General features: G+C 40.6%; 1 protein-coding gene across 2 annotated transcripts in view; it reads left to right on the plus strand.

Annotated features, from left to right (window-relative positions):
• The window catches only part of LOC117440261 (semaphorin-4B-like), a 60,629-nt gene that overhangs the window by 14,835 nt on the left and 32,587 nt on the right, over positions 1-13,207 (plus strand). For both annotated transcript variants that reach the window (XM_034076569.2, XM_034076562.2), the window contains exon 2: positions 10,294-10,707. In XM_034076569.2, coding sequence (XP_033932460.1) covers positions 10,587-10,707 — 121 coding nt within the window. In that variant the 5' untranslated portion in view covers positions 10,294-10,586. The remainder of the gene's footprint in view (positions 1-10,293; positions 10,708-13,207) is intronic.

Raw genomic sequence — 13,207 nt, forward strand, 5'->3', positions numbered from 1 at the left:
GATTGGACGGAATACTTCATTACTCTGTGTAGGTCATCAGTTTAAAAGTTTGAAGAGCTTTTGAACCCAGAAGCACGGAAAAAAGCAAAGTATCTATGCTCCAGTAAATTTGTAATCTCAAGGCAATCGTTGTTCATGCAGTAAATCAGCTTGCAGATCTAAGGTGCCCATCGTTTCTGTAACAGGGCTGTGATCAAGAGGATCTCTGTGTGAAATGATGCCTCCGATCACACTGCTTTCTGACTGACACGCACTGCTCATTATTGACGCTTTGCAATGTTTCCAAGAACCGATCTCCCACTGTTCCCTGTCGGGCTTGAATAATTTGAGGCAAGGGCAACTCTGTATCAGAGGGAATAAGGTAACCCCTACTCTCCTTTAAGCACTTATCTCCTCTGCCAGTTCTGTTTCCCTCGCTCGTTTGAAATGATAATTGCTCCTTCCTGCGTGGCAAAGCTGACAAGTATTTGCACAAATGTTAAAAGGAGTTTGAATATTCCTATGTGAGCTTGGGATTACTCTTTAAATGGTCGTATCTCAGATTATAGAGATGTGAGTGTGATTATATAGCATGTTGGGATGGATGTCAAAGCGACACAAGTCCTGTTGCTTAACTGTAGGTACCACAGAGGGATGAAGAGTCGGAGTTCATCACTACATATAAAGACTGCCTTTGACTCACAGACAAGGCCGTGATGGGATCATGGAAACGTTGCACATAGTCTAGTTAACAATTAATACAAACCTGCCTGCGAGGTCAGGGTCATGCAAAGCCAATTAAGGCATATTCAATGTCCAGCCTTGTACCTGATTACCCTGTGAAAAGGCTGCTCAATGCAAAGTGCTGGAACACTCAGTCCATGTTGTATTATGAATTATAATACCGTGATTATGAGCAAAGTACAACATCTGCTTTTCAAATGACCTTACCGTACCTTGATTAACTCATTATTATTTTAAACTAGGATTATCTAAATGTTGTTGGAGTACATTGGTGAAATGGTTTTAAATCCAATCACACACACGACCCATCTCAGTAACAGCGTCTCTCTTCAGGCAGTCGGGTATAAACGGTGCATTCGTAATATGCACCGTGCATTGGTGTAATATATCACCGTCTTTTGTGAGTTATGCTTCCTTTTGTTGTTGTCTGTGGATGTGTGCTTCTATGTGAGGCAGAGTTCCACTGAGCCCAAGCATTACATTTTATTTTTAAGATACATAACAATAAAGTAAAGCGGAACTTCCACTAGTAGAACTTTTCACAAAGATGCTGTTTACTATACTGAATAAAACCCAGCAAAACAACATAGTTTACTTCTCTTTTCATCTTCGTATTTCCTGTTAGCCGTTACAGATACAACTTGTTTCTGGTCTTTGGTGCAGATCTGAATCCAGAAGCAGATTCTATAGCTATCTGTTGCTAAAATAAAAATGTGTAGTAAAGTGCAGCCCTGGCAGAACAATGCCATCACTGAGTTATTTCTAGTTTAATACGTATACTTTTTTTTGTCTGTTACGCTAAATGAAAACTTTGATCCAAATCCACTTTTACCCAAAAGCTGTTTGAACCTCCAGTGAGTGACTCATTTCTGGGTCATGGGAAGTGTCTGGCTTATGACCTGAATTGCCTTTAGCTTCGTAGGAAGTTTGAATGCCTCTTGAGTAAATTCCCTATTTGTCATCAAGTATTTTCCTGTAATTAGTTATTTGAAAGTCATCTCCATTGGGTATTTGAATGCATCAGAGACATACCACAGCAGGATGCATTACAGCCAGTCATCAATACAAAGACGATTCGATGAATTATTAATAATACAGGAAATGTCAGTATCCTCATATTATCACTCTGGGATCACACGTGTTAATCAATAATTCAGGAAACGCTGTTGGTTTCAATTCCCAGAGACTCTCGTATTACTGTCAGGATCTAGATGATGTCCTGTATTGTCTGATTTTAGATATATTTCGTCCTATCTGGATTCATCTTTTTTACCAACATACGTATTGCAAAGGATTGGAAAAATACCGAATTGATGTACCATGTTACGATGTATATAGTACCAGCGGCTTGCTATCATATAGGGTAAAACATTAGCATAAAGGAAATGGAACGTTAAATCAATGGCTCTTGATTAGCATAAGATCTGTTTCTTTAGTGCCAATTGTACAAATGTCCCTCTTTTTAACAGGAAGTTTGCCTTCAGGCATCAGTGTCCTGAGTCTTTGGTGCACAGCTGTCCCATATTATTGATGTAAACGTTGGAACGTGCATATAGCTTTTTATTGTATCGCCCGTTAAAGTCTCTTCTGTTGTGTACTGACACAGAGTTCTCGGTTTGTTATACCTGCGGGGTAGAAATGATATTGGAGAAACAATATAAGACACATTTTGTCTCCGTGGTTTCATTTAGTCTTCCGTGTGTGTTTTTTCTGTAACTAAAAGGTGAAAGTATAAGTCAAGCTGCTTTTGCTCACATTCAACCATTAATGTCCTATTCATTTCTTTACTTATCATGACATATTAAAAAAACACTAAATGTTTACTTTTAGCAATTCATTTCCTGCCGTATATTAATTTGCTTTAAAAAACAAAACTATGCCTGGCTGGAAATATGTTTTTGTTAGGCCTGTATTGTGTTCAGCTTGATATGCTGATGCTGTCGATATTAAAAACTCCTCGAAGGCCTCGGTGAGAGGATATCCTGGAGATTTGTTTCTGATAGACGTATTACCTGTGAGCTGCTGTACATTCCTAAGAAAGCAATGAGCCATTTAAGCACCAGTATAGACACACTGAAGGTTTCACAGTTTATTTTTAACCTAGTCGTGATTTATTTAGGAGTCTGCGTTTTTGGGGCTGGGAGCAGTCTGCCCAACTGAACCCTTCTTTTTTTATTCCCCCCTGTCCCATTTTCTTGTGGACTGGTTGAGAGGAAGTGACCTACCCATTTTGACACAAAGTACTGTATATAGCGCTGTATTTTATAGACGGTATAAAATGTTCGACCCCTGAATTGAAGGTTTAGGATTCAAAAGTTAAAGGTAAGCTAACAATGTATGAGCGCCTGTTTTGGTTGTACATTATGTAATAATGTATTTTTTTAAATCTTTATGAGATTAACTAAATTGTCTTAAGCTTACATTGCACACAGAGTTAAACAAAGATATAACTGTTAGCATAATATACAGTTTTCTGTTCATTCAGTTGAGAGATGGACCCAGGTCGTGCTATAGTTAGCTAGCTCGTTGACACCAGGGCGAGAAAGGTGTCAGAGGTTGGTTAGCATCTCTAATAAGACGATGAAAGTTATAACTTTTTCATGTTGTGTCATCTCAGGTTGCTTGCTTATGCTATCCATGTTTAAAACCCAGTTTTAGTTTCTAATTTGTTCAGAGTTGTGGGTAATTCCTGTGGGAACTGGCTTCGAGCTAGCTATGGGAGCTGTTGATGATTAGCATGGTGAGCACATCCAAACTCGTATCTGCTTGGTAACAAAAGTAATGTAAATATGAACTATCTACTAAGTTGTATGTAATAAGACATTTTTCTGGTGACTTGTTCAACACTGCTTCAATATGTAATGTATCATTCAATACTAATTCAGCACTAGAAATACACTTTTAAACAAGTGAAAGGACAGGGATATTAACAAGCTAAAGTTATTTTATAATAATTATACGTAACATAAAAGATAATTGCTTTTCTAAAATGAACAAACATCTAAGCGTCATTTAATAGCTAAACATTGTAAACATAGATTGATTTTAGATAAAACGGTTTACCTTCCCCCCCTGCCATCCCCTTGTTTGAATTCAAACCAATCATGCACTGCGCTCTCAGCTAAGCAGCCTGCGATAAGTGAGAGCTATAATGGCCGGCACAGCGAGGAGCCTCTGCCTCGTCAGTCACCGACTGAGGTCTTTTCTGCCCCACATAATAGCACCATAAATCTTCCTGAATAGTAACCTACACCCATGTTGTTTTTAGGGTCAGACGTGGAACAAAAATCAACTCTAGCGTCAGACAAGGACAAATATGAGACCCTAGGAAAACAAACCCGGTGTTTTCTTTTTTCTAAATTGGTTGGGAGCAGTTACTGATATATTTTCAGTTGCAGTCTTTCAAAGTCACCCTTAAACTTGGCAAAAACACAGAAGTTTCAAATGTGATTGCAGTTGCTCAATTAAATAAGCTTTTAAAGCTCTTTCACTTTGGATTTAGATGTACTCATGATACTGTTAATGGATTGGACGTCGGCCTAATCTAGCCTCATGTCGAGTTCTCTGATAGAGCTCCCATCACAAGGTCCCGCCGCTGATTATCTCCGTAAGTGCTTCAGTCTGTGCCAAAGACCAAGTGAGAGACAAGTCACTTTGCAGGGATGAGTTATTGGGATCTGGTTGAGGAGCACAAAGCCCCATCGTTTACACAAAGCTAGCCAAATTGTTAACGTTCATACAGTGAACTTGCCTTGACCGGGCCGTGTGTATGGTCCAAAGTGTCCGTCACATCCTCTCTCACTAAACGGATGCAGGTATTAATAGGGAGCCTCTTGGGAGGTTCAAAAGGTTAATTAATCTGTAGCCTTAAGCAATATGGCTCCAGATTCACCCTTCATGGATACAAGAAGCAGCAGACCCTCTGCTAGACGAGCAGATGGGTCCTGTGGCACCGAGCGTCGTGGGTCGCCTGTACTGAAACAGCTCCAGGTGAATAGAGCGCGAATACTAGTCTTACAATATTTGCTTCTAATAGGCAAGTTTAGTTATATAGCACTTTTCTGTACGCGACAATTCAAAGGGCTTTACAAAACAAAATAATAAATACAGTAAAAACACATTATATATAATGGCATTGTACAACAGGCATTACAAAGCAAAGATAATAAAATAATAAAAATAAACACCACAGGTATACAATACATGTTTAAAAGGCATACTGTAGTTTGAATATGATCATCTCAATTAAAAGCAGCGGCAAAGAGATATGTTTTTAGTCTCGATTTAAAAATAGTAAGCGTTTCTGCGGACGTGCATGATTTGGGTCGTTTGTTCCAGAGTGTCGGGCATAACAGCTAAATGCTGCCTCTCCATGTTTTGTTGTTGCTCTCGGAACCGATAGCAGACCCGTCCCAGAAGACCTGAGGCATCTCGATGGCTCGTAATTATGTAGGAGTTCAACAATATACTTTGGTCCAAAACCATGTACTGATTTAAAAACAATAGTACTTTAAAATCAATTCTTTGGCCGACTGGAAGCCAATGTAGAGATTTCAGAACTGTAATAAGATCACTTTCTTTGGTCGAGTACTTAATAATAATAATAATTGATTACATGTATATAGCGCCTTTCAAGAGACCCAAGGCCGCTTTACACGGTAAACAAACAAACAAACAAACAAAGGGGCAAAATAATAAAGTAAAAAATAAAGAAATTCAAAAAATAGCAGAAGGAGTGGATGCAGTCAAATTAAGATGTAATGGTTATTAATATGTCATACTTTCTCCTCAGATCTATTCTGCGTTTTTCTTCAGGATGGATTAGGACACTACATGACTTATTTGACAAACAAGCATGTACTTGTGACATGGTATACAGGGGGAAAAGGGATAGGTGCGTCATTACAGCAGTTTACTTGCCCTTCTTGCTAAGCCTCAGATCTGTCTCTGGGGTTGAGGAACACCCATCTTGTCCTTTTAGGTGCTGGCCTCAGTTATACGAACATTGCAGGCTTCACACCCATGAGTCATCCTGTATTTTGGATTTCCCAGATACCTTTACTTTCCCAGAGTGCTTTTGGGGCCTCTTTATATTGACATAACTCGTATGAGCCAAGTTTTTTGTTTGTTTCAAAGTACTTTGTCACTGTGAGCAGGCACCTGAGAGACGTGTTCAAGTTAAAGAGACTACAGATTCGGTTTCTTTGTAGGACTTGGGTGATATACCCCAAACATGTTTACTTGGGAGCTTTACTTTGGTTTGTACCAGTAACTTCACAACTGAGCGCCAGCCTGTCCTGTTTTCATAATGATCATAACTTTGATATTTTTATAGAACATTCAATTTGGCAAATTATTACGACCAAATCAATATTATGTTTGCCTTTCATTCAACAAGCTGTTTTCTCAGAAAGAGAGAATACAACCCAACTTGAGATTGGTACTCTTAATCAGTGCAGTTTAAAGATGAAATGTTAAACAACTTGTAAAATACAATTTTACAAAAACTATTTCCGCAAACACCACAGTTGACAGTTAATTGTACCATAAGAAAGATATATAAACCTGAGGGCAATGTCTGCACTGGAGCCAATGTACTTATTGCACTTGAATGAATATATTTACGATGTAACGATTATATTTATTTAGGCGTCATGTGGAACTAGTTTAGATTAACTTGTCACAAAAGATTCCATTGGATTGCTTGTGTTTGCTCGTATTGCAAGTGAGTGGGCATTCAAGGCCTTAACACTTTCTGTGGACTTACCCACAACTCATCATTTGTTATCTGGTGTCCATAGTGACCTTTTATAACCTCTCGTCTAGACAATATGGCTGTGTGCATGGCGACCACCATCACTTGGGCACCGAAAGTTCAATGCAGTGTTGAGATATTTATGCATGCAATACTGTTCCACAGATTTGGCCATTCAGTGTCCTAATTTATCACGGTGCTAGCTAGCCCCCTAAAAGCACCCCTCTGTCTTTTGATTAAACATTGAAAAACCTCTAGAGTTGCAGAAGGATAAGCCCTGAAAACATGGAGACCTGGGGAGGGGGGGTCGTGACACACGCTGGGCTGCCATGCTTGTTGTTGCAGTCTCAGCAGGCGTAAAACTGAACAGCCGAGAGGAAGGAGATATTACACGATCATGAACGGGTGTTTCAGCCTCCCACTCAGCGAGAGCAGCAGCACGAACCAAAGCAGGCTCGTAGGGAAGGAAAGATTGACACGGGCATATTGGTGGTTGAGACCCAGGGGGTGGACAGAGACAAGGTTGTGACGGCAAGGCACAGATGCAGAGATAAAAGGAAAAGTCAGTAAAACTAAAAAAACACCTACCTACAAAAATGCCAGTCACCCAGTCATTATGCAAGATGGACAGCTTGCTGGTGAACTACAATCTATGTGCTACCACCCATCAATTCAACAAAACACACCATCTGCTACTTTAGCATGTAGCCAGTTTGTAGGTGTGTTAGCCAACTAGCAAAGTTGTAGTCTTTGCAGTGGAAGGTAGCGGAGAGACACACACATCCCTTTGTATCCTGCATTTTGTTGTTGTACGACCATGTTGTGCAGAAATGGTGTTTCCCAGCAGGGCATTGTCTCAGCAGACAACCTGGGGCCACTAACTGAGCCCCCGTTAGTCTTGGATTTATTAGCTACCGTACATATTTGAATGAGGTCCTGTGGGAGTTGTTGCAGTGATGCAAGCTCTCAAGCAGAGACACCATGTGCTCTCTGGTGTTTACTCTCTAAACGTCACCACCTATGTGGGAGCTCGGGGGGAGGCGTCCTGCGCTGTCGGGAAATAAGGAGTAGTGAGTCGAGCTCTATCACAGGAGCAAGCGATGCTGTGTTTACTGACTGCAGCTGTTTCATGTGTGTGATCCACACAAGTGTTGGTAGATCCACAACTCTGGCCTACAGCTAAATATTAAATACATACTATTTACATGGTAGAGAAGTTCATTTCCCCATCAGAATAAATGTGGCTCCAACTGTACTTTGTGTTTTGCACTAATTAGCAAATGTTAGCACGTTCACATGTGGTTCACATCGTAAAACATTACACTCTTTAAACAACATTTTATCATTGCCATATCATGTTGGTGTATTAACAATTTAACATAAGCATTTAATTTACACCTCCAACTTCACGGTTTGGTTCACTCCCCGGTTTCATAGCATCTTTTTGGGTCAGAGTAAATAGCTGTTTACAGACAAGAAATCCGTACTAAATAGTTAAATAGACAAAGTAACTAGTTGGTGAATATGGATCATTACATAGCTTAAAGGTGAGGCATTTAATTTATTTCAGAAACACTTTGTGTTATATTCCATGGAATGCTCTTAACATCCCGATAGCAATGAATATATTAAATGCTTTGACAATAAATACATACAAAAATATCATCTGTGGAAGCCGTGGCGCTGTAAAAAGCACGACCAATCATCTGAGCCGGCCCGGCTAAAGTAACTGGATGGCCTACCTGCCTGTCAGCCTTCCATCTGTGCACAAACTTATCTCGTGCCCTCATTGGTCATGTGCGCGTTCGTGTGTGTTGGAGGAGGGGCTCTGTAGGAAGAGGCAGATTTTTTCCGGCTGCGTACTTTCAAATTCTAGCGCACTCGAGCTGGTTTCTCCAAAATGACATACCCCACCTTTAAGAGTAACATAGTTTGTGTTGGTGTTGGAGACCAAAAAGGAGAACAAATTGGATCTGCAGAGTGGCCGTAAACATGACTCAAAATAAAGGCTAATGTAGCTTCGTAACTAACTCACTAACTAGTTCACCATACGAACTCAAATCTTTCGATGTGATGTTCACAGCTGGTTTGTGCTTTCTTCATGTGGCCAACACATGTGACACTGCTTGTTTAAGAACTATACCCAAACACAATTTTCCAGTTTATTTTAATCAGAGATATACAGATGATGTACTGTGTCTTTAGCAAAGAGGGATACAGCAGATGGGAGTAGTACCGTTTTCAAGTGTTCTCCAAGAAAGCCAATCCCCTACTTAATAAAATAAAATCCCATTATACGTCTACATGGGACCTTATCTGCACACTCACATTGAGGCCAATACAAGTCAGAGAGCAGATGTGTTCATTGCGCCTCTTTGAGACAAATTACAGAGATGTCTTGGGAGTCACTGTTCTTTCATTTATTTCCACACATAGCCACACAATTAGAGCCAAGCCGCCATATTATCTTCTTAGTAGGGATGTCCCGATCACCTTTTTTTGCTCCCGATCCGATTCCGATCATTTGATTTTGACAATCTGCCGATACCGATTTTTCCCGATCCGATCTTTATGCAATGCATTAAGAGAAAAAAAGGAACAGATAACGGCTGGTCATCCAACGCGATGAATTCTGCTATCTTGGCTGTTATTGTGTTGGCCTTTTCACTGTTCTGGGGCAGTTTCTCTTTCCTTTTAGAAGTTTTGGTTGTGTCAGTGCCGTTACCTGAGTGGCCGCTGTGTACTCGTCGTGTTGTTGTTGGTGTTTGTTTCTCAGGTAGCGTATTAGATTGGTCGTGTTGAACGTAGCTCTGTTCTTTCCACCACGCGGAACCTCCGCCTTGCAAACATTGCATCTGGCTGTTACACTGCCTTCGCTTTCAATTTTATAATACTTCCAAACTCCTGACATGTTCTCTGTCCCGACTCCCGAGTCACCAGCTGAACGTAGCCTCTCGTTAGCTTACTGCTACTATTAGACACTGCGCCCACTCTGTTGCCAGATTTGAGAGAAATAAGCAACCAGGTCTATGAAAACAAGCCCAAAGAAAGCAACACATACATGATGTTGTGTCATTTTAAACCAAAACTAAGGCCTCAGGATGACTTTAAGACGTGAACATGGTCATTTTTGTTTTGTAACATTAAATATTAATAAAAAAAAAATTATAAAAAAAAAAAAATCCCGATCCCCGATTTTTTTCTTCCGATCTTTTGAAAATCACGTGATCGGCTCCGATCCCCGATCACGTGATCGGATCGGGACATCTCTACTTCTTAGGGATCTCTCTCATGATTGTTGATGACAGCGTAATTAAATACAGGGATTAAAAAGGATTCTGACATGTGTTTTATCGCACAGAAAAACTTGATGGGCTGCTGTGCGAGTTGGACGTTCACTTAGTTTTTAAAGATTTGTGAAAGACTGTTTGTTTAGCACATGGTGTGTGTGTTCGTATTGGCTGGCTGGTGGTTTCGGAGTTGTCTTTGGCAGTTTGGTTAAAGAGTAAACAGTTGAAGCCTAAATATTTGTTTTCGTCATCAAAGCTGTAGATGAAGCCATCAGTGTGCTAAAGTTGCAGGACAGAGATTAAACGATGATAACAAATGTTAACTTTTGATTGCTTGATTTGTTGTTCGCAGTAAATTCAAACCATCCCACAGAACGAACCTCGAACAGCTGTATCAGTTCTTGTGCATTTGTAGGTTATAGCGTCAGAAGTTGGCTATGGATCTGTTACTCTAGCTCCATGTCATGCTTTTACATGTTCTTGGATCATACATAACGAAACGACCTCTCTCTCTTCTCTCCGCAGATCCAACATTACTTTTACTAAATGGCCACTGGTCGGAGCTTAGTGCTGACCCGTCGGAGAGCACTATGAGAAGATGACAACAAGCAGGATTTCATCCAGAAAGGATTCCTTATCTCTGTGCTAAGAGTATACTAACTGAGTATAAGGACCGCTGGGAGTACAAGAATCAAGTCAAGGACACGCGTACTCCCCCTCAGCCTGCAGGAAGATGGGAGTGAGAGAATAAAGCTCTGTGGAGTCAAGAGGAGCTTAATGAATTCTAAGGAATCTTAAAAACAGAGGATCAGGCAACCATGTGGACACTAGCTGCGACTGTCCACTGTCTCCTGGCTGCTGCGATGCTATTGGCTAGCTGCCTCCAATCGCTGATGGCCACTGAGGACGACGTCACACCGCGCATCAGTTTCTCCTACAGTAAGTTTGAATAATTATTAACAATTTTTATATTTGTTGTTATTGTCACCCACTAACAAGCCCCTCCCCTGAACACTATTGTCCAACTACAGCTTCAAGACATTGCAGGTTTCTCATACTTTGGTTTTCTTAATGTGGTGAAAAGAATTGCGTAGTAAGAGTGGTATCTTTTTTATAGTTTGGAGGAGGATTTCTTTATTTATCCTTTAAAAAATATAATGCGAAAATGTGAAGACTGGAATTAAGATTGGATTATTCTGCTCTAATGTAACATTCCCAGTCCATCTAACTAGCCAGCTAGTTAAACAAATATCAGTCTGAACTTATAGTTATTGTTCAATGTTCAAGAACTAAGTTCCACACTGCAAACAAAGTATTTTTATTTCCATGTCCTCAAATGGTGAAGGTGCTGACTTGTTGCCTACAAAGTGAAACACCTAATACGCTTGTCAACAACGCTGAGAACATGCCATCCATCAAAATCGCTGTTAAAATTAGGTAGCCTCATTTTGTACTGTACATGCAGCACTTACTGAAGGCGGCTGGGTTTAACAGTCTGTCGCTTCACATTAAATAACAACATTTAGGCCAATGGTGAAAAAAAGACAACAACCACAGCTCCGACACATTTGCATTGAAGCACCCTCTGACATGTCAGAGACCACAGGTGCCTTCAGGCTCACATGTACACGTGCCAACTTGAAGTAACGACAAACTTACAACACAATTATAAGTTTGTGCCCTGAAGGTGTCTGTAAATATTAAAGTAGCTGTCACTATGCATGGAATTCACTGTGTGTTTGTTTCCCCCCCCCCGAGCTATGACACATTATTGGGGTGAAATATGCATGGCCTGGGTGAAGAAAACTATTTGGGGCCCTGTGAGTATTCTTAGACGGCCTTCATGCTTTCAAAAGCATTCATATTTCCCAAATGTTTGACCAGCAATTGAACTTGTGTTTCACAACTATATGCAACAAGTTATCCCACAAATATAAACCTAATGTCTCTCCTGGCAACTCCACTGATTGACTGGAGGACCTTTTTTCACCTGACTTCATCATTGCATGTAATTACTCGCTGCAGCACTCGGGTTATTATAATGACTGTGGATTAGACTTCTATAAGATAACACATTGTGCTGTTTTCACTATTTGCTCAGCTAACAGCTTTCTCGTAATTGATTGATGCATTATGGGAGCTTATGACAAATGAGGGGAGAAAGAAAAAGGTTGCTGTGTGATGCGGCGCACAGTGGGAAATGTACTGGGACTTCTTAACACCTATTTTTTTTACCATCCTTCATTGCAGCTTTTAGAAAAGGACAGTTCACGGATTGATTTTTAAATGAGCTCCGTGGCTCCTACATGATATTTTTATCCCGTCTTGACTCTGTGTTTGCTACACTGCTCATACAAGAAAATGTGCCAATCCAGCAGCAACCAAAGTACAGGCTTACTCGGATGAAGGCGTGCGTCAGCTCCTGTAAACACTACCTGTCTGAATGTGAAGCTCCTCCCACTGAAAACAACAATCTGAGCATGTTTTCCCCTCCTCAGCTAACTCACTGAGACATCATGCATTTATACACATCTCAAATTGGCATCGCTCACCCAAAAAACAACCTTTCAAATACTTGAGCCTTTTAACTTGTCTCTCAAAGAGCTAAATGGATTAAATTGGCCCAAGGCTGGTTCCTAGCAACTGAGTGTTTTGCAAACCACTGATGTTTCTTTTTGCTTTGCTTTGCTCCATTCAGCAGTCATCATCTAAATGTCATGTATTTTGACGGCGGCAGTTTGAGATTCTCTCAACTGGATAGCATAAGTGGTATATTATGAGACTTGCTTTTTCAGCTGATAAAACAATGTAGAAAATCGTATTTAAACGTCACTGACGCTGATTGTAACCTAATTATTAAGGGTACAGCTTTACATAAACCGGGTCTGCAGAATCACGGACATGCTCAACGTAGCGTCAAGTCAACTCGCACCATTGAAGCAACACATGTAAAGCAGGTCGCTGTTTTAAACATCCAGTGTGGTTTGTGTAGTCTGTAAGAAAAGGGCGACCTGGCTGTTTTCTCTCGAGAGGACCCTTGCCTCAACATGGCCTGTTTCCTGGAAAGGCGTCCTTTTTCCTTTGTCCTCCTTCCCTCTCCTCCTGCTCCTTCCTTCTCTCCTAATGAGCAGGCTAATCCCTCATGTGTAGTGAGTGGAGGTTTTTGTGGTTGCTGCAGTGGGAGAGCCTTGTCTGTTTTTCATTATGGCTCTTGTGCAGAGAGACGGCACAAAGGATCATGGGACTTAAAGCAGCAAGCATCGGGTAGGCATGCGGCATGTATCGCTGTTGGTTTTCAAAAACTTTTCAGGCAGGATGTTACTGTCTTTCTCCAGATATGAGTGGAGGAGGTGATTTATTTTTCCTCTTTTCTTTTTCTTTCCCTTGGAACAAGTGGGAGAAATTCAAGCTCTGCACAAAGAACAGTTTACATTAATGA

Source organism: Pseudochaenichthys georgianus, chromosome 3 (genome assembly GCF_902827115.2).
Source record: "Pseudochaenichthys georgianus chromosome 3, fPseGeo1.2, whole genome shotgun sequence".
Lineage (NCBI taxonomy): Eukaryota > Metazoa > Chordata > Actinopteri > Perciformes > Channichthyidae > Pseudochaenichthys > Pseudochaenichthys georgianus.